The sequence below is a fragment of the Neolamprologus multifasciatus genome, chromosome 17 (assembly GCF_963576455.1).
Source record: "Neolamprologus multifasciatus chromosome 17, fNeoMul1.2, whole genome shotgun sequence".
NCBI lineage: Eukaryota > Metazoa > Chordata > Actinopteri > Cichliformes > Cichlidae > Neolamprologus > Neolamprologus multifasciatus.
Window position 1 is genome coordinate 28955745 of NC_140455.1, and position 24473 is coordinate 28980217.

Genomic DNA, 24473 nt, shown 5'->3' on the forward strand with positions numbered 1-24473 from the left:
GCCCCAGTCATGAAAAGCTGGAGAGTCAGGGAAATATTGGCAAGTGGCTGTGATTTCTTGGTTGTTAGCAGGTTGCCACAGTCACTTATAGTTTGTATGAGACTTCTCTGCAAAAACTCTGCAACTAGTTGCTGACTGCTAATGAAATGTTTAGAGTGCGACTCAGCTGGAAATAGAGACTTTTCCCCTTCAAAGTGAAAAGTGTCCCATTTGGAAAGCATTGCTTGCAGCAGAAAGGTGCACCTTCTGCTTTGTAGGCAAATGCTCTCTGTTCCGGATTTGCATTACCCCTCTCCTGGCTGGTTAGTTACTAACTGTTTGCAGACAAGTCGGCATCTTTAATGCAGATGGGGTGACCGCAGCCATTTTCTGGTGACATATACAATCACAAAAAGCTTTTGGTGCTGCACCTTTTTTGTGTCTGATTTTACCCAGCAACCGCTCACCAACCCCTCAAGGAATACACATTTTTCCTTAGTGACCAGAGGTTGCCAGGGGGGTTCCAGCCTGTCTGACTAGCTTTCTACTTCTGCTGAGAGGATTATGGGAATTAAACCAGTGTGGAGGTTGCAGAGCTGCACTTTTGTGCAGTCCCTGAACAAGCCAGCAGTGCATTGCCTCTACACAATGACGCTATGCGTAGGTTGAATACTAACTGGCTGAACATCTCGCTTGAACTGGAATGCTAACTACTACAGCAGAAAGAGAAAGAAGCACAAAAGACAACAAAGACTGTAGTTTTAATTTTAGGTCTGAAAAGTGAAGCCACTTTTTTTAAGCATTTTAAACCGCTATCCTTTGTAATGACCATAGAAGCCCTATAGAAGCCTTGCTGTCCAAACTAAACACTGACTGATGACTTTATGGGCTTTTTATGATGCCAGCACAACGATCCAGGAAACAGATCAACACCGCAATCCAAATGAAGGAAAGAAGAGAAGAAACATGCAAATTTCCTCTTTGCCTGCCTTGCTTGCATTCACCTGTTTTTCTTTTACCCCGTTTTTTTTTTTTTTGCATGTATGTTCAAAATCTTTGTTCAGCTAACCAAAAGGTACAAGTACTCGATATGTTACGTTGTTTTGAGTCATACCTTCTCACTCTGCCCTGTTTCTTGTTTGTCAAGAGTGCGTTTTCAGAACACAGGAGATTAAACATTGATAGATTTCCTTCAGTGGGACACTTTCCTGTTGATGGAACTCATAAAATACACACAAGGACACAAATAAAGAAGAAACAGGTAAAAGGATTTCTCCTGCTTGTAGACAATAAAGAAGCAGTTGGTCACATGTGATGTGTATTCATGTGTGCATCAAACTGGTCTATTTGTCAGGAGAAACTCTGGGGAGATCTTTTCTGAAAAAGACAAATCAAAAAAAGAGGGTTTTTTTTATGTAACATTCATTCATAGCATCCGCAGTTCATATAACATTTATACAACAGTGAAGAAGCCTAAAACATAAACTGGAATAAGAAAGAGAAGAAGAACGGGCACTGGCTTTCCTTCCATCATAACACCCTTCCATCTTATCTCCTGCTTTCCCTTCACTTTCTCTTCAGCATTTTCTTTGCTCTCCTTTTCCTTTCTTCCTCCCTCGCCACCCTCCCTGCCATCCATCTCTCAGCTTCTCTTTCACTGTCTGACTCCCCCTCTCTTTTTCCTGCTCACCACACACACACACACACACACAAAGGCATGCTGACACTTAAACTAAATGCAATCACACACACCCTATTCCCTTACTCCCTCTTCTCACCACCCACACAGAATCGAGGACACACACAGGCCACAAAATACCATAGACACACTTTAGCTCACACACACTCGCTCACACACAGAGGATCCCCCACACAGAGTACTTTCAGCACTTTCTTCTTTACCATACTCAGCAAGATCAGATGTCAAGTCAACTGACAACACACACAGAGGCTGTATTTTTCTTTTCACCACGCTCTGTTTCCTCTTTCCTCATATAGAATATATGCATTTTTAAAGCTTCCTTACACACAGACACGCACACACAATTCTGATAGCTATTTAGAGGAGTCAAAGAGTAGATGGGGCAAAGAGGCGAGGATTTAGTGTAAAGAATATATACATATATATATATATATATATATATATATATATATATATATATATATATATATATATATATATATATATATATATATATTCATTGCCAAGATATAAAAGGGAAAAGAGATGGAGAACATAAACACACTATTCAGTATTCAAAAATAAAGACATGATAGCCTAACCTTTAGCTTCGCATGTAAGCAAAGAGTAGCTATTAGAGCATGCTTGCAAGACAAAAATTGACTCGGTATTCAACACACACACACTGAAAGAGACACAGAGAGAGTGAAACATGAATAAATGATTTTCATGCACTTACAAAACCACCACGAGCCGAGACGCTCTCACACATATGCGCTCAATGTGTGTTTGCATATTGGCAGCAAACGCAGTATACAATACACGCACACATGCGCATACAATTAAATTACATGCATATTTTCCTGCAGGCAGCATATATTGACACAGACCTGGACACGCATGCAGAAACACATGCTTTCTCCATGCTTTATGAGAAGTGTTTTGACGCTTTGCGCATGCACAAGTAAAGTGCAAAGACAGTATCTGTATATTCAAGGAAGCTCTAATGTTCCTCCATGCAGACCAGTGGTAATGCTTTGAAATTGTCTACCATTTGTATGCATAATTAAATACTTGACTGTAATCGGATTGGCGGTTGTGTAAGAATAGTCATGTGTTTTTTTTGTGCAGGTGTCCATGCAGGTAGCATGGATTTTTGTCATGGATGTTCGCATTTAGATACACAGAAATGTTCTAATTTGTTATTGTCATTGCAATACAATTCAAGCTTGAAGACCCAAACTCAAACTGTCTGCAGTTTACAAAACAAGTCTAACCTTTACACCTGCCACTGCTTTCCTATGCACTGAGAGGTTATTATTAGTGATTAGTACCATTTAGATGGTGCGTTTTTAAAAAAAAAATCTTTCCATTGTTTGTTTATAAATTTGTTCCCAACATCTCAGCTTTCATGATTAGAGTGCAATCAGTAACACAGAAAATATACGACTTTATTCTAAGCAATGAGAAACGCTAGTTAGCTTCTATTCACATTGCTGCTCTTATCCAGCAGTTAAGTGCCTTGCTCAGGGGCAGAGTGACAGTAGCTGGCGAGGGAATGGAGAGTGGTTTTCATTCGTTCGTTCGGCAGCCTTCCAGTGAAAACCACACAGCTTTCACCTTTAGGCAACCGCTGCCCCTGATATATATTTAAGTGCAGGCTGCCTTTAGCTAAACACACACACACACATATACACTCACACTCACAGGGCAACACGGCCACACACCATGTGTACAAGCCAGATTTGGCTTCGTCCTCATGCCTGCCATACGGTTGATTCCTCCCCACTGTGCACACGCTGCAGGCCAAACACACAGCACTTGCGTGTGGTGTGTGTGTGTGTGTGTGGTAGCAGAGACTGAGAAAAGAAAAGGGAAGCAAATCAAACTAGGAGAGAGAGGGCAGGCATATATTTTACCAGGAAGAACTATTTCAGGGGGAAAAAAAATTACCTGCCTTGCACACATGACTTGTTAACATCATGTTTTTTTGTGCAGTAAAATCATCTGTGTGCTCTGTACTAGATTTTACAAGTCGCGTGTGTGTTATGACCTTGATGTCTTATATATTTTGAGTACTACATTAATTTTTAATAAGCATGTAAGGCTTTAACAATGCCTCATCTAGCCTCGACACATGCAATGTGATGCCTGTAATGCAGAAAATAAGGTGGCTAAATTTAAAAGCGCGCATTTTTCCTCACAAATTATGCCTCCGAGTCACAATTTGTTACTACTTTTCAAATCCTTGGAGAGGCTAAAGAAAAAGATGTGCCCAGAAGGGCACCTTTCTGCTCACCTCTAGAGGTGAAGAAAGGTGCAGGAACCAACTGCCTCACCAGCAACTCATTTTGAATGCCGGGAGGCATCTCATCAACCCATATCAATGCCTGTGTGGTCAGTTTACTTTCCCTCTGCATAAAGCAGCATTTGATTACCAGGCTAAGCAGAGGATTGTAATAAAATGGTAGCATTTGGAAGCTGCAGTATTTCACACAAACAGTGATAACATTTTTAGTGAAACAAATCCAGGAGTGGAAAACAGGATGTACAGGAGTGGACAGGTTTGAAAATTCAGCTGGAAATTAGTGATGTGAATGCACATTGTTTCCACATCTAGGCAGCATTTTCAGACTTAAATCATACTGGCATAAATGTCACGTAGAGGAACCGCTGATGCTCCTTTACATGAAACAAGGCTGACTGTGCATAGGTGAACCACATAGGCAGGCAGGCAGCTGGTGTAGTGTAAACAGCACCCAGTGCACATCCACCATGAACCCTGCTGCCAACATCTGTGTCCATTATGGACTATGTCAGCAACTTAAGCCAGCATAGTGCAAACTGAGACTAAACAGAATAACCAGGTTGTGTCTGCACCACAGGTGGGCCGTAAAAGACCATACTTAAGAGTTCTAATGCCATTTAACCGTTTCATTATTGGAAAAAATTACACATTCACACGTAAACAGCACCTCGTCTGTTTTTCTGCCTCACTGTGGACACGACCTTCCAATGCATTTCATTGGGAAGAAGGATTTGTGTCTACATTGTCTATGTTTTTGAGGCTTCTCTAGCTTTGAAGAACGTGACATTGTATCCAAAACCACTGGTCTTAGTTCTGGTGCCTACACCTAACCGAACAGCATGTAAAAGCCCTTCCAAATAAAATCCAAAACTCACTGGGTTTCAAACTGTATTGTGAGTAATAATGTGTAAAAACAAATCTTCACACGCATGGATACAAACTGGAGGATAAAAGTTGGTGTCCATGTAAGCAAGAAAGGGGGGGGGGGGGGGGGGGGGGGGAGAGGAAAACAAAACAATGGATTCAATTTTATGACTGTTTCACATAATGCGGGAATGTGTTGTGAGCAAAGACCTTGACAAGTCAGTATAAACCTTTATGAACACTTAACGTTCCACCGAGACATTTGAATGATAGCCTAATACAATAAACAGGGACATACAATAAAGCATTATTTAAAATGTATGTGGGCAAAGGCTGAAAAGCTCGAGAAAGCAAAATCAAGATGCAAACTGCAGAGGAGAATGTGAGGAAAGAAAGAATGAGGGTGGATAGACAGCAGTCTCTGTGAACCTGCATAGACAAGCTCAGTCAAGCTGCTTTGGTGAGAGAGGGAGAAAAAGCAAGGGTGTTTTGACAGCTCGGAGCCATCACAGCAGCAGAAGGCAGTCTATGCGTGTGTGTGTGTGATTGTGTATGTGTGTGTGTTTTAGTCTCTGTGGGTGCAGGTGGTTGCGTATCTGTGTACGTACTGTATTGGTGTGTCGGTGTATGTGTATGCGTACATGCACACGAAAGACTAAAGGCAAAGACAGACAGTGACGTTTCTTCTGATTCAGAGACAAAGAGGGGGGAAAGGAAAGTGTAGCACAGAGGCTGGATGAAGGACAAATACGTTTTTTTTAAAAGATCTGGGGCTGTGTCTGTGTGTGGTGTGTATCATATTGAGTATACATATTGATATGTGTCAGGAAGCCTGCAAGCAGACCAAACCCTCTCATTAGAGGGTTGTTGATGAGCAGACTCTTGCTTCACCATTTTTTCACCTTTTTGACATTATTTCCTCTCCCTTCCATCTCCGTAGACGCAGACAGAGCAAGCATAAACTCTTTGTGAGCCTAGACCTACTTCACCTTCACACACCTCCACACAGTCACACTGGGATCTGGCCTGAACAAAAAACACTCTTCAGCAGCTGCCACTAAACGACTCAGGAGCGGTTGGAGGTGAGATGTTTTGCTCAAGGGCACCTTGTCTTGAAGTGAAAGCCTTTTTCTTCTTCTTCTTGTGTTTGAAAATGGGAACCGCTGTTAAGCACTGGTGGCCCTACAATTGCAAACCTGTGCTTTTTGCTACGATTGCAGTCGCAGTCGGCTGTATTTGCATTTGCTTGTTTGTGTCATGATTAACTGTTTTGTCAGAGCATCAGGGTATTGTGAAAAAAAAAATACATTAAATCTGCAATGACTAATTTTGATGGCTACAACAGCAGATATGACATAAGCATCTAATGTATATAAAGTATGTTAGCTGCTGTGGCTGCGTTTTGTTCTATTCTCTCTTGAGATGATCCCACACTGTTTCAATAATGTTGAGGTACAAGCTCTGAAGTAGCCAATCCATGACCGGTAGTGTTTCACTGTGCCTTTTTATTTTGCCAGGGAGTTGCCAGCTGTAGCCAATCAGATGCTTTCCAGATGGTGGTTCAAAAGTTGACAGTACTATTTTGCATTCATAGTTCTGTCATTTCTAATGAGGCTTCACTGAACAATGGATGGATCAACCGAAGGGCAAGACCTCAGGTTATGTGTCAGGTCAATGCTGGATTTTATTTCCTACATAACTTTCATATGATACTGTTAATCTGCTGTGGATAGTTTTTCAGGCCTGCCACTTTTTCTTTTGTCCTCCATTTGTCCGCCTCGCTCAAATTTTTTAAGGACACACTCCACACCATGCTGAGATGTGCCATGTTGGTGCAAAAATACTATTTTATGCTTTTCAAATGGTTTCAAACGTATTCATAGAACTGTGTTAAGTAGCTTAACAATCAAAATCATTCCTCTGAATATAGTCAGGTACAAGGACTAGACCGAAAATGAGTGAATACACTTTGAAAGATTTTCAGAATGCCTGGAGAACTATTCTTCAATACCACCTTAAAAATGAAAAGAAAGTTTGGCTCCATGGAATCAAAATATAAAGACATAAAGGGTGACTTTTGTACAGCACTGTACTTATCAGTTAAACTGCAAAGCAAGCCCTTATAAGGTCATTAATACTTAATGCTAAATAAGATGAAATGGCACTCCTATGCTCACACGCCCTATAATACATAAATGAAAATAATATAATTAAACACTGCTGTCAAAAAAGAGGCCACAAAAATGATTAATCACATTTTTTGTTAAAAATATTGATTACAGTAGCTTTACAGTTAGGGTTAGCTGTGATATCATCTAAGCTACGATTGCATATCTGCAACATACAAAACATACAGTGCTACATATGGCGTTTGAAGAAGAGTCCAACAATTTTGAGGGAATAAAAACAGGCAAAAAGATTTATCAACAGTTTGCCTCATACAGTCTCATTGTTTCTCCTTCCTGTTTGCCAGACAACCAGTGCACATGAGTAAACAGGGAGAGTGAATGTTTGCTGCTTGTCAAGCACGCACACGCACGTGCGCTCGTGTGTGTGTGTGTGTGTGTGTGTGTCAGAGAGAGAAGATGGTTGTCCTTTTAAGAGGGCCAAACGATGGAAGGATTCAGGGTTTGTGTGTGTGTGTGTGCGTGTGTGTGTATGTGTATTAACAATGTACCCTCATGTCCCCTGTGTCAAAGCCTGGCTAAATCAAGTGAATCATGCTGTGTGTGTGTGTGTGTGTGTGTGTCAGGCCAGATCAATATGAACTAATCAATAGGAGAAGACAGCTAGAAGGACCTTGGGGACTGCAGATATGCACCTGGTGCACACACACACACACACGCACGCACAGTCTCCTCTTTGTATTCCACGCTCAGTTTCTCTATTTATCTTCTCTCACTCCCTTTCCCATATCTCTTTCTCACTCTTACATTAGTCTCTTTTTAGAATATCTATTTTCTCTTTCACGTAGTTCGAGCTCTAATCATGTATACACCTGTATGTCGCTGCCTAATTTACTTGTAGTCCGGTAACAAACCTGGTAAGGCGGGTTTCTTTAAGTTTGATCATATCAGTTGAACCATATCAATTCATATGTTTCAACTGATATTTCGAAAGATATATGTTATAAATCTGCCATCACTCACCTGCTGCCATGCATCTCAATCCATCCTTTATTGCAATGAGCTGCAATTATTCTGATCAAAATGTTTGTAATAAATTGCTATTATTTGGGGAAGAATTACACCCCTTTGTCAGAGTGTCAGAATATTCATTTCCTCTGATGGGTTTTAGGTTTTGACTAGCCTGGTCTTGAATTTTGGTATCTATGGTACCAGTATTGACTTAAATTCTCAACACTGACCACATGTGGTACTTTTCTGAAAAAAGAAATAAGAGAAACTATCCATCTTCTTCTGCTTAGCCAACTCAGGGTCACAATTTGAGCCTATACCAGCTGTCATATGGCAAGAGGAGGGGTATATCCTGGAGAGGTTGCCAATCTATGGCAACCATTCATGCTCACATTCACACCTACGGCCAATTTAGAGTCACCAATTAACCTAATATTGCATGCATGTCTTTGGAGTGTGGGTGCATGCACGCAATGCCCCAGCTAGTTCATGGAGTCAAACCCTGTGAGGCGATGGTGCTAACCACCAAAGAAAAACGAATATAAATATTATTATTATGCAAATAGAAATATATTCCATTTAAATAGACATTACTCAAACGTATTGTCAGAACTATTAAAAAATGTATGTCTTGAAAAACTTGGAAAAGAGTGACGTTCGTATAGCTGTTTTTCAAAATAAAACATTCCAAGGACATAAATTATTTAAATAGCATTTTGTAATATTTAAAGCCTTACAGCTTTTCTTTTTTTTCCACACAAAAAACCCAAAGGTCCAGCAATAAGGCTGGATAAGTGCAAACAGTCGAAAAGATTTCCAGTGTGAATCTCTTTTCCTCCCATAGGACTCCTTACAGATCCACACACGCACGCCTACACATAGAAACCAATCAAAACCCCCATATTTCTCATAAAGTGTGAATCAAGCGTTTACCAAATCCTGAGTTGACAGGCTGGTTATCAGCAGGGACATTACAGCTCTGGTGGACTCACTCTGGTGAGTCTGAGGCACTTTGAGTTAAATTCGCTCAGCATGCAAATTGGGAAACTATAATTCATTTACAGGGAGATAAGAGCACTCCTCTGTCTCAATAATGCCTTTATATACTGAATATTAAATAACTATTTAATGGAGATTTTCTTATGGTTTAAATGTCCACTTCCAGGGTTAATTGAAATGAACAGGGATAGACCAGTACTCTGAACCAGTTTACACCTTCGCAGGCTAATTTTTAAGAATTCCCTTGTGACTGGATCACTTCAGGGTTCCTTTTGCTTTTGATCATCCTGGTCTTTTTCTGTATCTTACTATTCGGTATCCCCGCCTTTTTGTTTAATAACAGCCTTCACTCGAGCTTTCCCCTCTGTGCACAACCAGATAACCCAGGGTAAGAGCTTCCTGAAGGCTTGGCTTACCTTAGTCTTCACGTGCACCTATAAATATGTTATAAGGCTGTGATGGCTTTGGAGGAACAACAGTGTCAACAGTGTCACAGAGTTCTTGCAAAGCTTGAAGAGTTTGGAATTGCTTTTCTTAGTGTGCATCATGCTCCCAAAGATGCAAACATGATTGCTGTGAAGGTGGGGAGTGGGAGCACAGTCCGGTCGCTGTGGGTGTTCAGCTCCAGAGTAGCAAAACATACCCATATTTTAGCATTCAGTCTGGGTTCAATAAACTGCTGTATTATTATCTCTCCTAACCCATCTGTTACTGGCTTTATTCTCAAAATAAACATGGATTTATCAGTCAGTCGCACTGTTTTTTTCCCCCAGTCAGTTGCTGTGAAATGCTGGTCTGAGCCCACCCCAAGCATTTGTCTTGTGTCCTCTTCAGAAAAGCGGTTTAGAGACTGCTGCTCATCCTCTGAGACCGCTGCTAGACGGGCTTCTTTTTGACAGGACTTTTTCACATAGCTTGCATCCTTTATTTAGTGGATTCTGTATATTTGATGCAGCTGCTTTTCTATCTCTCAGCGAACAAGGTTTGATGTATTGATCTTCCAAAGATGTGATTTGTGTGTGTATGTGTGTGTGCCTAATCATATAGTGGAACCAGTTTGTGTAAAGGGTTTTAGAGCGTCCTAACCTTGCCCTTTAGAAACCAGTGTAGGTGAGCCAGCACCTCTTAAAACAAATACGCTTAATTCCCTTCTCAGTGAGAGCTAGTCAATCCCAACATTGCTGACTTCACTTTCACAAGAGCATTAACAGTCCATGCATACACCTGAGTCCAGCCCTTATCACAGTGTGCTGCATTAAAGGGCTACTGCATGTATTTTGTTTGTTTTTTTTAACTTCCTTTATAGAAGGAAAGCTCGTGATTACTATTCTAATACCAGTCACATCTGACTGGAGTTGTAGGTTTTTATCAAGACCACAAATGCCAAAGAAAGCTGGTCTCCACACCTCTGATGTTAAAGTCTGAGGAGATTTGTTGTGTTTTTATTTTTCAGCCTTGAATTTTCGTAGCTATTGCATCAATATAGATTTTTGGATCTCAACATGTTTGCGCTCTCTGGTGAAAAACTGCCCATACTCCAAGTAACTTGCCTGAATCTTTTTTTTTCTCTCTCTCTTTCTTTTTCATAGCTATTGCACCTGTGCAGTTTGAACTGGCTTTTAAAACATAACGCATAACTTTTAGGGACATTTAAAGTGTCTAATATATGCATTTTAAGATTAAAGCTTACCATTTTCTGCCATGCCGTTTCTACATTGTTAAATACATGTTTCACTGTCTGCAGTAACGCAGGTATCTGTGATGGCATCACTTTCAGCATCTTCCTCCTGCCCTCTGTTGCCCTCTAAAGACTCCCCCCCCCCCCCCCCCCCCCCCGGAAAAAAAAAAAACATCTCTGAAGAGTCATTTTAATGGAGTGAAATCTGCTCCATTGCGCAGTGTTCCCTGTCAAACACGTGTTAAACCCCATCGACTCTGTCTCCCTTTCTGCCCGCTTCCCACGTTTGAGAAAAGCATGACAAATTTTTTTAACAAAATAAAGAGAAAGAAAAAGTTTTCACTTTATTGATGCTTGAATGACAAGTTCAACTGACAGGAAGGTACGGAGAGCTGGCAGAGAGGAACACACACACAAAGCGAGTGTCTACGCACATGCATTATGCACGCGGGCCTTCAATCATACGTATGCGGGAAGACAAGCACACACAAGCACACCACACCACCCACGCTCCCAACACACTGTCTCACCTGACAAATTAGAATGAGTGCGAGCCTGTTGGTTTTTGACTTTGCAGGTATCTGTCACATTTCTGTCACAGCTTCACGTGGTTTCACATCAAGACAAAGAAAGGCTCTCTCTCGCTCTCTCCCTCTTTCTCTTCCTCTCTCCGTCCTTCGCCTCCTTCCTGCCGTTCTCCGTGTGGAGCAGAAATAGGGAGCAGAAGTCAGCATCACATGCTGCATAATTCTCAGTCTTCCGATTGTAATTGCCAAGGCTTTCATAAAACATTCAGCGACGACGTCCATGTTTTGATTTTGAATAAAGCAACATCTTATGTTTAAAATGAAAGATTTAGTGTGTTGTTTTCCTTATCCAATCTGTCAGAAAACAGCACAGAATGGCTTGTCTGGCAAATGTAACGACGCTGATCATTTTCTTAACATAGCTCTTGCTTAAATATCTTTTAAAAAACTCTATACTATATAGCCATAATGGTGATGATGACGGACTGAAAATTCAAAGAGCCCACAGCGGTATATGACCTGATAACAGCATGTGGGAGATTAATAAAAAGTTGAACACCCAGAGGATCTAAGATTGAAGAGTGATTTATTGCTTTAGTCACTGTGAAATGATTATCAAATATGCAAAAAGTCCTCTTTTATTTTAATCATACGTTGAATATGTCCGGGTTTTGACAGCTGGGGAGCCAATAACACAACCATCTCGGGTGTCACTGAGTGCTTGCATAACTTGAACTGATTCTTTACGCCACACTACCAGAATATGGCAATGTAGCTCTTTTGTTTAGTCACCCAATTTGTGCACAGTGAAATATCTCAAATGCAACAAGTGTGCAGTGGCATAAAACAGTGGAAGCACTTATTGTCCCCAGAGGATTCACTACAAAGTAGAGGTGTGTTACAGTACTGTGCAAAAGTTTCGAGTTACATTTCATTTCTTTATATTTTGCTAGAAAATTTGGAAAGTAAGTGCACAGATTTATTGAAGCATGTGCGAACATACCCAGAAGTACAATATAGAAGGCAAAAACAGAGTTTGTACAACTCTAATGAGCTTGAAGGTCAATGTTTGCGATTGTTTGACCAACTTTATTCTCCAACACACCCTAAACCCTCTTAGACAAACTTTGACCTTTCGTTAAATAGTCTTCAGGAATAATTCTTCAGGTTTCTCAAAGGACATTCAAAGCTCTTCTTTGGATGTTGGCTGCCCTCTGTTTTGTTGTCTCTCAAGATGATCCGACACTGCTTCAGTAATGTTGAGGTCCAGCTACGGGAGGACAATTGATTACTGATTATTTTCTTTTTTTCACACATTTGGGATCATTGCTTTCTGAAAGATGAAGCTGTTATCAATCCAGATGGTATTGGAACATCAAAATTTGATGTTTTTTCTGCATCCATAATTCTGTCAATTCTGACGAGATCACTGTACTCACTGTTGTACCTTTCTCCTGACCTCTGTGCATATTGTGATAATTTGAGGTGAAATGTTCAGATTTAGATTCTACCTCTTGTCCCTGAAAAGTATTCTTCTTAATAAAACTTAAGAAGTTTTGCCTAATAATAAATACTAAGATTTTTATCAGTGAGTTTCTCCAGTTTGTTTGTTTTCCTCAGAGGAATAATGGGATCCTGTCTGGTGATCCCACTATTTTACCTTTAGCACCTCTAGGAAATTACACCTTAATGAGCTGATTGGCTCGTAATAAAAGCAGACATTTGCTGCAGTCGAAAACCAAATTTAAAAAAAATGTAAAAACTAAGATGAAGACATGAAAATGTTAGATGTGTGTCTTTAGAGCAGTTAGAACCACAGACTCGCCTCTGTCTAGCAGGCAAAAATACTCAAATTCATTTGTTAGGAAGGTTTTTCACTAATTCATCAGTTACAGGTTGGATAATGTCAGTGTTCCTTCTTTTCCTGTAAAAGTTAGATTTTCAGAAGTGGAAAAAAACTCTTTTGACTTATCCCTAAAGTCTTACCTTTGTAGAAAAGCAGCTCATTCCTTTGATAGGAATGTGCAGCAGAGGTGTGTGTGTGCCTCGTGTGCAACTGAAAATAATTAGCTGGTCTACTGGGCAAAAAAAGCACAACTGTTTTTTTATTTTATTCTTTTACATAGGTCATTTTAATATGTGTGTGCACACGTGTGTGTCGAGCCAGATATTGTTGGAGCATGTGTGTGTTTGTGTGCGCACAGACGGTATTTTAACATGGCTAGCCGACTTCTTGCAGCCCACAGTTAAACAGTGACTCACAGATTCCTTTCTCCCTCTCATTCTCTTTCTCACCAACCTCAACTTTTTCTCATCTGTTTCTTTCCCCTCCTCAATTTTTACCACTTCTCTACTTTTCTATCTTCCTCTCTCTGCTTTACTGCCTTGCCGCTGTTCCTATCTACAGGTTGGGTGCTGACTACAGCAGACTGTCGGACAGAGGTGCTTTTTCTTCCGCTTCTCTGCCTCTTCCCTGACTATGCCAGCTTTAAAACCAGTAAGTTACAATAAAACCACACCATCCCCTCTCTGCTCTTTTAATGCTATTTTTGACCAAAACTGGTTCTGAAAAGTGTGTACAGTATGTGCATGGATGCCTAAATCAGAAGCAGTGGTACATGTTCTTGACTGGAGCTGCTGGTTTAAAAAAAAAAACGTTTCCTGAAGCACATAGACACACTGAGCCCCCGAGGGCCCCGGGGACAGCTCTACAGCAGACGGTAGAGCAGTCCACTGTACCTCAGCGACACCTCAACACCAGGTGCCACAAAGAGGAGGAAGGAGGCAGGGATGGTGGGGAAAGAAATGGGAATTGTAAGGGGGGGGGCTGAAGAATGAGAAAGATAAGAAAGGAGCACTAAAGGAAAAAGAGAAATAAAGTTGGTGGTGAAAAGAGAATGACAAAGGTAAGATAAGAATGGGAAGTGGATAGGTGAGGAGACAGGAAGGAAATAAGGCTTCAAAATAAGTTGACAAGAAGAATAAGAAAAAAAGGCGAGGATGAAAGCTGACCAGCAGACAGGCAGAGATCTAAAAACAGGCCAGAAAGACAGACGGACAGACAGACAACACAGCAGACGGGAGAGACAGACAAGAAGCTGTTGCAGCCAAAGGCATGTGGGGGAGGGCAGTAGCACTCCGCTGCTAATATCCCTGCTGCTCTGTTGTGAAAAACCCCAGTTCGCCTTTTAATGGCAAACTATTCCTTTAATGATAGCAGTAAAACACTCTCGCACACATACATAACACCGTTCCTCTCCACCTGACAGGAAATGTGGTTCAGAGCGCAACGTGACAAGTCACAGTTCAACTTTTACAACTTGCAGGCCAAACACACACACACACACACACACACACACACACACACACACACACACACACACACACACAAAACAGGTTTCAAACCAAAAACAGCCCTATGAATAGTATGAAAAGGTTTTCTCAGTGACCTATATGCAGCAGAAATGTTGGTTTTGTCTGATTTAAGTGCCTGTAAGTTTTTGAAGTAACTTTGTTTGGGAGCTGTCAGTCATGCAGGCAGGCAGGCAGGATCTGTGAGGGGGAAGAGACAATCTCACTGAGAGGAAGCTACAACATGTTCTTTACATGAAGTCCTTTTCATCCGAGCTTCCTACAGTGCACACGCTGCTTTGCCCGAGCGCAACGCTGAACCTTTAGGATCCACGACAAAGTGAAAACCTGAGGAGAGTGGTGGTAGTCAGGTGATCAGCCTTTTGTGATATTCATCAACAAGGATAAGTAGAGCTTAAAAGCATAGCAGTGGCTCTCAATGTTATTCTGAAGCTGTAAATTCCTCTTTGTTAGCCATGTGGATCAATCATGTCTGGACATTTGGTTTTGCTGGCTAAAGAGAGATTATATCATTAAGCAACCATAGAAGATAGGACCTTGGATTGGATGTGGAAATTACAGCTATTTTAATTTGTAAGCTAGCGTGCAGTTTTAATTGACTTTAACTGAAGCAGACAAGCTTCTTTCCAAAAGCTAACATTCTTGTGACCCTAACTATGTCCTATAGTATAGGATCAGGCAGGAGCCAAACTGTTCACTGCTTTTTAAGATGGATTATAAATGATGCACGTGTCATGTGCAAAAAATGAACCAAAACTGCAGGAAGATGGACGTCTTTTCCTGCTGTGCATTTGTACAGTTATTACCAAAGAGAAGTGCAACTGTCCTAAAGGAGAGTGTGCAGTCAGAACATTCAGTGCAAATGAGCTCACATGTTTTTTACACAAATCACAATATCTTCATGCAAATTACTTTACTGTTCATGAAAACACTGGTATAACCTGGTTTTTGTACTTGCAGTCTATGCACAGAGTGATATATCATGCCTTCTAAGCACATAATGCTGAACACCCAGGATTTAAACTCACTCAGCTCTCTCTCTGTTTGTTCGAAATGCAAATTGAGTCATTCTCTACAATAACATTCATGTTTGTATTCTCCTAAATTATTGATGAGATTTTGTTTTTAATTGAGAAGAAAACCTTCAATATTTTAAAGTAGGAAGGGCCGATGCCTCTTAGTTCTTCCGGACAACCTCCAGGGACTTACAGCAAAACAGTGAGGAGCAAGCAGATATAATGTTAAAACATGAGAGCTCTTCACTGTGTTCGTGTGTCCCCCAGTAGCACCGAGCAGCGGGGGGCTCAGGAGCAGAGTCTGACCTTTGACCTCCCTATGGAGTGTAGTGGACAAAAACGGATTTTCCCTGTAGGGATTACTAAAGTATTGCATTATCATTTGAATGTAGCTGATTGCATCTTCGTCAGTCTACACTTCAGCCTGCCGACCTTTCTGTAGAAACCCACGATATGACCTTCTCTCCCGTATCTGCTCGGTAAAGGTCTGCATGCACAAATGTCAAATGATAAGAAACAATTAGTTGCGTTGTACGTCTCCCACTTCTATTCATTAAACAGCATCCAAGCTACATTTTATCTCAGTGTCACACCTCTTTTACTTTACTCCTATGGCTTCATGTCGCCTTGCTGCAGCATGTAGGAACTCCTAATCTAACTCGGGCATTTAGCACATAAACACACATTTCTGGTAGATTTAAAGCAACACTAATGCAGGGTCAAATTACATCAGCAACAGTAGCTCATAGGTCCTGTCATTCTGTGGCTGTCAAACAGGTTTGAGATGCTTCTGGGACAAAGCTGCTCAAAATGTCACAGACTGTGTCTCTCTTTTTTCTTTCTTTTTTCCACATCTCAGTGTGCACTGGTTGCAGCGTTATTGCACAAGACCAAAGGCCAGCTAAAGCAAACTTAAGAAACAGCAAACACTGTCATTCTGTGAGTGTGTGTGTGTCTTTCTTTCTGTCTTTCTCTGTCCCTGTGGTCAACAATCCCTCTGCTGGCCTTTATCCCCAAATCCCCATGGACAGAGAGTCAGGGGAGAGGGAATGCTTAAATGCTTTGAATGATGGTGTGGAATGCTAAAAAGCAGTCTGTGTGTGTGTGTGTGCGTGTGTGTGCATGGTGGTAAGTGGGGGGGAAAGGGGGGGGCAAAGTAAGGGGGAGAGGGGTCTCTTGCCTGGTCTAGGATCTGGTATGCGTGACTGAACAAGAGGAGGAGAAAGAGAGGAAGAGAAGAAAAAAAAAAAGCACCCAAACCTGCCTTTCTAACTTCTAAAGGGAGACAATGGCTACTGACTGGCCTGGCAACCCCCTATGTGTGCGTGTGTGTTTGTGTGGTGTCACTTCACACACAGGACACGTCCTGATGGAAAGCAGAGAAGAGGGAGATCTGCTCTAACCAACTTTTAGATCTCATTACGCCGCACATGCAGCTGCACAGACGCAGCTCTGCCACATGTGAAGTAAAACACTGCGAAAAGGATCCAGACTAAATGCCCCAAACCCTTCATTTAAACCAGGAAATCCACCAAATCCACCCCCCCCCCCCAAAAAAAACAAAACCCTGAGAGTTGCATCTGGAACTCAGTTAAGCTAAACACCTTTTGGTAGCATTATAGAGGACAAAAAAGAAAACAAAACAGACGTTTATGATTAGAGAAAAATCAGCAGGGTAGAACAGTTTCCTGCAATAAACGCCTTGGTGATAATTAATTACACAGGCCCTGGCAGCCAAATCAAGACGGCAAGCATCCATTTTGAATCTGCTCATAAATAATAAAACAACACAAGAGAAATTTTTTCAGCCCTTTTGAGAAGCAAGGCAGGACTGATGAGGGACAATGCTCAGAGATGCGTGGGCGATTATTGGGAGTAATGTATGAAAATAAGAGACGTTATTGTCTTAAATGCGCCTGAATATGGAATATATCTTTGTAGGACAAGAGCAGAGCAGTTGTGACTGTCTTTATGGGAAACAAGATTAAAATACCTCGTGGGTATTTTTTTATATTCCCCCTCCAAAAAAACCCAAAACAAAACAGAAAACAATGGAGCGCTACACTTACACAAAAGTAATCCACACCGCTCTCGTTCGTTCATTATATAAATATCTTTAATTGTTTTAACCGTAAGAATATAAAACAATTTAATTTTGGGATTCTGCATTTTTTTCTCTTTACAAACACATAATATACAGTACATCTTTTTATTGTCAAACACACGCACGCACACTCACTCACACACAGCTTTTTCAGCAGGACGCACATCCGTAGATTAATTTTCTAGCAGGTCATTGCATTACATTAAAACGCGCACACACTGGCGTCGGTGTGCATGCGCGCGTGTGCATGTGTGTACAGCCTAAATGCGTGTGTGTGTGTGTGAGAGAGAGAGTGAGAGAGAGATGGGGAATAGCGAGGTGGAGAGAGGGTGAGTGAGTGAGACGCATTCTGCTTGTAACCAGAGACGGGAAGGGAGAGAAAGAAAAATAATCGATTACTCCTTATTCTAAGCATGTCTCAAAATGGATTTGGGGTATTTTTATTCAGGGGGAGAAGGGTGAGAGATGGTAGGGGGAAAAAAAAGAGGGTAAAAAAAAAAAAACCTCCTCCTCTCTCTATACACCGGTGAGAGCAACATGAATATGAATGTGTCGGTATAAACGTGGGAAAAGAAAAGCCACGAACCCTGATTTGTTTCCACGAATAAAGGCTAAGATATAGAAATCACTTCAATTTGAAGTACGACGCTCTGAGCAACATTCACTTGACATTTATCTCCACCAGCATCCCTTTCACAACAAAAATACCTACAGCCTAATAATCCTGTAAGGACATACACTGGGTTTTTAACGATGGTCCGATCATACCTTTAACATGCATCTATCGTTATAGAATCACTACAGGTATAGGCTTGCAATCGCATCTCCTTTATATTGATCAAAGCTTGAATGCAATGCACCTCTAAAAGGGTGTAAAGTTGGACTTTATCCCTTAAAAAAAAAAAAGGAAGGAAAAACTGAACAATATAAAAAGCTCTTGCACTCAAGCAGGTTTTTAATGTATTTTGCATAAAGCGACGTCCTCTCACTCTCTGACTGGATCTGACAGCCCGCCTTCCCCTTTCCCCCTCTCGTGGCTCTCTCTGGGAAATTGCTCTTGTTTATGGGGGTAAATTAACAAAGGTAGTTAGATTGTGTCCTGGTCTCCTTTCTCTAGCTCTGCTCAGGGAAGAGGGAGGGAGGGTAGAGAGAGGCGATGGAGGGATGGGGGAGGGGGCAGACACAAGTCCCTTTAGGCACATTTTCTCCCAGTCTCTCTTTCCTTCTTAACAGTATACACCCTTTGAAAATAACCACATACGAGGTAGCCAAATGTTTTTTGTGTGTCTGTGTGTGTTGGGTTTTTTTTGTTGTTGTTTTTTTTAGGCGTGATGGCTGTAGCGGAGATTAGTCGTAAATGCCTCAGACTCACTGCAAAAATAAAAGTCCCACATTGAAGTTTTAAAACCTCTCTTTTTGACTTTTAAGGATGGATGCAAGTTTTCGCATCCAGAATTTTCTGGAAGCAAGTGTCAGGAAGAGAAGCCGATTCTTTCATTAGGGAAAACGACACCTGTTTGGAAACAAAATCTGGCAAACAAGCTGAAGTTATTCTAGTCCCAAGTCCAGTTTTTGTGAGGTCTTAAAACTCGATTTGAGATCAAAACATTGCGTTTAACACGGATTTTCGTGAGCTCATGACAGAAGTTTTGAATTGCTTTCTGCCAGGCTGAATATTGGAGTCAAACACTGATTTCAGTCCTGCAAGGCCAACAGAAAGAAAAATAAAACATTTTGAGCATACATCCTGGTCACATGGGAGAAGCACACCTTACACAGAAGGGAAAAAGGAAGGATTTCTCTCTTTTTAAATAAGAAAAGAAACTCCTCTGCCCACATATCCCTCCCTTTTCCTGCTCTGTCACCATCCAAAAAAGAAAAATAACACACACTCCCAAAACAAAAACCAAGCATTTCCAATCACCTCACTTTCTCACTCTCTGTCATCTGCCAGAGTCCCAGGTTCAACACTTTAAGGCAGGGGAGCTGTGTGATCCTCTCCAGTCCCCTCTTGGTGATCTTGGTACATCCATACAGGTCGATGCCCACCAGCTGGGTGAGGTGGTCCGCTATGAGCTCCAGCCCTTTGTCCGTGATGCGCACGCACTGTCCAATGTTAAGGGTCCTCAGCTCGTGCATCTGCCTCACCATCCGGTTTATCCCGTCGTCGGAGATGTGACACGAGCACAGAGACAGGGACTTGAGCTGGTACAACCCCTGAGCGATGTACGCCAGAGTCTGGTCCCCTATCTTGTCACAGAACGAAACATCAAGCCCAGAGAGTCTTAGGGTGCCCATGGCAAGGTGCATTGTCCCCGTGTCGCTTATGTTGTCACAGGAGCGTAGGTTGAGGCTCCACAGGGAAGTCATATGTGAGAGGTGGATCATCCCTGCGTCTGAGATCCCCCCACAGAAGCTCAGGTTCAGTACCCGGAGCTTGGTCAGCCCCTTGGAAATGTGTTTGAGTGACAGGTCTGTCAGTTTCTGACAGTCTTGGAGGGTCAGGTACTCCAAGTTCAAGCAGCCCTCTGCTGCACTACGGGTCATGCCCGCCAAATGTCCAATCCCCACATCTGAGACATGTCTGCAGGACCTCAGATTGAGGCTCTTGAGTCTGTGGAGGCCCCAGGCTATCAACAGAAGCCCAGTGTTGGTGATGTTGCTGCAGCCACCAAGCTCCAGCACCTCCAGGTTCTTCAGATACTGAGCAATCCTCCCTAGACTAGAGTCTGTTATCTGCTTGCACAGACTCAGGTTCAAAACCCGAAGTGATGGGATCTCCTGCACGAACGCATGGCCCAGCCCGTTATCCGTGAGGTTGTAGCAGCCGGACAGATTGAGGGACTCGATGTTTGGCATTCCCTGGATGACATAGCTCAGGCTGCGGCGCAGAGACAGGATCTGGACCCTCCGGATGCCCCTGGCCTGGAGGCTGGGGAATAAGGAGGGATTTGCCCGGCGGAGGTGCAGCTTGGCTTCCACCCCCCTCCACACTGACTTGTGGTAGGATGCGTCCCTCCAAGCGATGCACACTTGGGCTACCCTGCCTTTGTCCCTCACGTCCAGATAACTGAAAATCATTGCCAAAATTTCTGGGAAGAGGCACGAAATGTGCGTCTCCATTGTTTTTCAAAACCCAGGCATATAAAAATTAATACTCCACACCTCCAAGGCTTAAAAGAAAAACAGAAGACTCAACTCAATCACACCCTCCTCTCGCACAAAATGCAAAAGTATCAACAGTCCCAGCTATCCACAGAAGTAAAAAAAAAAAAGAAGAAGAAATTGGAGTTATGTGTTTCTCTCTTTTTCTCACACTGAACTGTGCAAAATCGATCAAACTCCCTCCAGTGCCACGTGATCCGGTCTGGTTGCGCAGTAGGATTCAAATGTATTAAAAAAGAAAAAAGGGGAAAAAAACAACAAAAAAGAGCGTTTATTCCTGCCTCAACCCCTCTCTCCGCCAAAAAGAGGAGGAGAGGGGGCGAAAGGAAGAAGGAGGAGGAGAGGAGGAAAAGCGTCAATCCTTCCCCCTCTCGCTCCCTCTCTCAGACGACGCTTCCTTGTATTATACCTACAAAAAGCCTTCCTCTCTCCGCCGTGCGAGGATCCAGACGGTCATACATTTCAGATTAAGAAAGTAAAAACAAAACCAACTCGCTTACCGACACGTATTAAGAAGCGACCCCATGGTAGAAAAGCAAAAAAGATAGAGTTGGAGCGGCTTTATAGGCAGAGTGAGAGAGAGAGAGAGGGGCGTCCTGGGCTCAAAGCCTTTGTCTGCTCTTTTCAAACCGACTTGGCAGGGACCCCAGCACTCTAGCTGTACCGAAGGGGTGGAGGGAAGTAATAATATCACCCTCGTCTCTTTAAAATGTATTTAACGACAGCCACCGTTACTACGGGCATTTTAATAGCAGGTCGTTACACCGAAACGTTCTTACAATGATTTAATAGCAGATGTAGCTTGAAATTAATTCGCTATTTTATCGACCCACCCCTACCCCCTCCGTGTCACACAGTTGGTTTGTCCCGCCTCAGCTGGAACGGTGCGAACAGTTTCCCTTGGAAACCAACTTCTTACAATTCAGTTCACTTTGGGCTTTAACCCTTTGAGCGGACCACACGGGAAACACAGGGAAGCCAAGTGGAGAAGCTCCTTTCAGTCCGCTTACTTGGCATGAACATTTAGTATTTTTATTCTGAATTTGTTATTATTGTTGTTGGTGTTGTAACTAGAGCGCTTCTACAGCTGTCAGCCGCGTTCATTGTCTTTTTTTGTAAACAGCCCCTCTCCGTCCACTCTCCTCCAACACTTTACTTTATTGCAAAACCAGAAAATAAATGTACTTTTCCAGAGACGATCAATCAACATGTCATCAGTCAAATACTGGGGAGAATAACTGTGGCTCCAATAAAACAAAACTGAGTTTAAAGAATAGTTTAAATAACGCTGAAAACAATGTACAACCCGTGAGTAAAAATCCCTTTTAATTAATTTGAACATGCTTTATTGGCTTGGTATTTGGCAGAAAGTTGCCAAAGCCTTAAGACCACATCAGAGGTTGTGTCAGTGTGCGTGGGTCCCTCCCTTCACTACACAGGCACACACATACACACACATATAAGGTTGCCGTTCTACAGCCACTTTTTACAACTAATAGGCTCGCGATATACAAATGCACAAGATACATACATTAAAGTTAGAGCATAGATTACTGTGGTAATAAAATATTCTATAAAGTGTAAAGCAAATAAAATGTCAAAGGCTTTCTTTCTCTCATGTGTCTCTCATAAAGAAGCAAACTTTGAAGCTGTTGTCTCACATCTGGCTTTGGTTATGTTTTGATAGTTGAATAATCAAAGACTTATTTTAGTCTCAGCTGATGGCACTGAGAATATATCAGTGTGTGTGGGTTTCAGTAATAGATTGCTATATATAGATGTTTTCTAATGTTGCTTATTCAGTGTATCAAACCATAATAATGACCAATTATAGCAATAAAGGTACATTTTAAAATTTACCTTTGTTGCCTAAGCCAAGAAACCATCACCTGCACTAGTCTAATTTAGTTAGATTTAGGATGTTTCATAAACCAAGAATGCATCTGAAACCTATGTAGACAAGTCGATAAGGATAGGGAATGATTATTAGAAAAAAATGGATATTTCAGTATAGAAATATATTGTGTAGCCCATATGACATCTTAAAAAAGATTTCTGTAAATGAAATAGCCAAAGAACAAATTCAAACATGATTTGGATAAGTGAACCTTCCTGAACAGTCTTAAATCTGAGAGTCAGTCCTCATGAGGGCATCTTCAAAATCTACTAACTGCAACAAAGCGCTAACAATTTGGATGAATCAAAAAGCCGTAGGGAATTGCAAGAAAGTTTCAGAGTGTTCGTCTGAAACTTTTACTCTTTCTGCATGCACACAGCACGAAAGAGAAAGGCGAGCCGTTGTGCTGCAGCCGCTCACTTGGAGCAGCGTGCATGTGAATATATTACAGTGTGATAGATTTGTGGATATTTCTTGCTTTGTACATGATTTGTCTGGCATCTGTTGGGCTGTCCGTCCATGCGCTGTCAGTATTTTCCAGAGCGTTATTGGTTATGAATTTGCTTGACTGGTCAGCTGGGGAATCTGTGTGTAGTTTGTAGTTTCATGCATGTTAACTTAACTGGTAATTCTAAATTAGTGTGCATGGTTCTCTGTCTCTCTGTATTAGCTCTGTGCTGGACTGTTGACCTGATCACAGTATACCCTGCCTCTCACCCTTTGTTTTGCCTTAGTTTAGTGGCAGGAATGCCAGTGCTCCATATGCTCCACTGCTAAGGCAGCTGTGTCTATATGTGTATGTGTAGACTGAAATTAAAAGATGTGACATTTTCTGGATGCATCTGAAAGCAGCAGTGTAATTTTGTTGCTGCAAAGTGACCATCGTGGGTGTAGTGCTAAATTATCAACTAATGTTTGCAAACTTTTTCATACAGAGAGATGAAACTGATGAGACGTACCATGAAGATATGGGAAAGAGTTTTTGAAGCTAGGTTAAGAAGAGAGGTTATGATCAGTGAGCAGCATGGCTTCATGCCGAGAAAGAACACTATTGATGTGATGTGGTGCAGGACATGTATGAGGACGGTGAGACAGTGGTGGCATCTGTTGGGCTGTCCGTCCATGCGCTGTCAGTATTTTCCGACAACATGCCAACAACATGCTGACAGATGAGGTTAGGCAGCAGTCACTGTGAACTATGATGTTTGCAGGTGATCTGTGATCTGTAGTGAGAGCAGGGAGCAGGTGCAAGAGAGCCTGGAGAGGTAGAGGCATGCTCTGGAGTGAAAGTCAGTAGAAGCAAGACAGAATACATCTGTGTGAATGAGAGGGACAGAGGTGTAACAGTGAAACTTCAAGGAGCAAAGATAGTAAAAGTAGATAAGTTTAAATACCTGGGTTCAACCATCCGTAGCAACAGACAATGCTCAAGGGAGGAGAAGAAGAGAGTGGAGATGAGATTTGATTTGTAACAGAAGGAGAGCAGCAAGAGTGAAAGGGAAGGTTTATACGATGGTAGAGAGACCTACGTTGATATGATTTGGAGATGGTAGCACTGACAAAGAGACAGGAGGTGGAGCTGAACATTGTAAAATGTTTATTGGGAGTGACCAGGATTGAAAGGATAAGAAATTAGTACATCAGATGGGCAGCTCAGGTCGACTAGTTTGAAGACAAAGTTAGGGGGTGAGATGATTGGGAGATATCCAGATGGTGGATTTACTAGGCAAAGGATGTCGAAGATGG

At 41.9% G+C, this 24473-nt stretch overlaps 2 protein-coding genes across 7 annotated transcripts in view; one reads left to right on the top strand and one right to left on the bottom strand.

The window, feature by feature from the left end:
• wnt5b (wingless-type MMTV integration site family, member 5b) overlaps nucleotides 1-24473 on the top strand; it is a 111110-nt gene that overhangs the window by 44091 nt on the left and 42546 nt on the right. Inside the window, exons 2-3 of one of the 6 annotated variants that reach the window (XM_085136953.1) lie at nucleotides 5773-5914; nucleotides 13581-13670. The exons of 2 other annotated variants lie outside the window; for them this stretch is intronic. In XM_085136953.1, coding sequence (XP_084993079.1) covers nucleotides 13653-13670 — 18 coding nt within the window. In that variant the 5' untranslated portion in view covers nucleotides 5773-5914; nucleotides 13581-13652. Of the gene's footprint in view, nucleotides 1-5772; nucleotides 5915-10964; nucleotides 13671-24473 lie in introns of those variants that run through there. 3 more of the 6 variants (XM_085136956.1, XM_085136954.1, XM_085136955.1) reach the window with 3 other exon arrangements.
• On the bottom strand, nucleotides 17660-21463 carry LOC146499581 (F-box/LRR-repeat protein 14). The gene has a single exon (XM_085136949.1). The coding sequence runs from the start codon at nucleotides 20786-20788 to the stop codon at nucleotides 19586-19588; it is 1203 nt and encodes a 400-aa protein (XP_084993075.1). The 5' UTR covers nucleotides 20789-21463; the 3' UTR covers nucleotides 17660-19585.

Bases quoted from the DNA above. Each gene is read 5' to 3' on its own strand.
- LOC146499581 (XM_085136949.1), bottom strand. From the start codon at position 20,788: ATGGAGACGCACATTTCGTGCCTCTTCCCAGAAATTTTGGCAATGATT.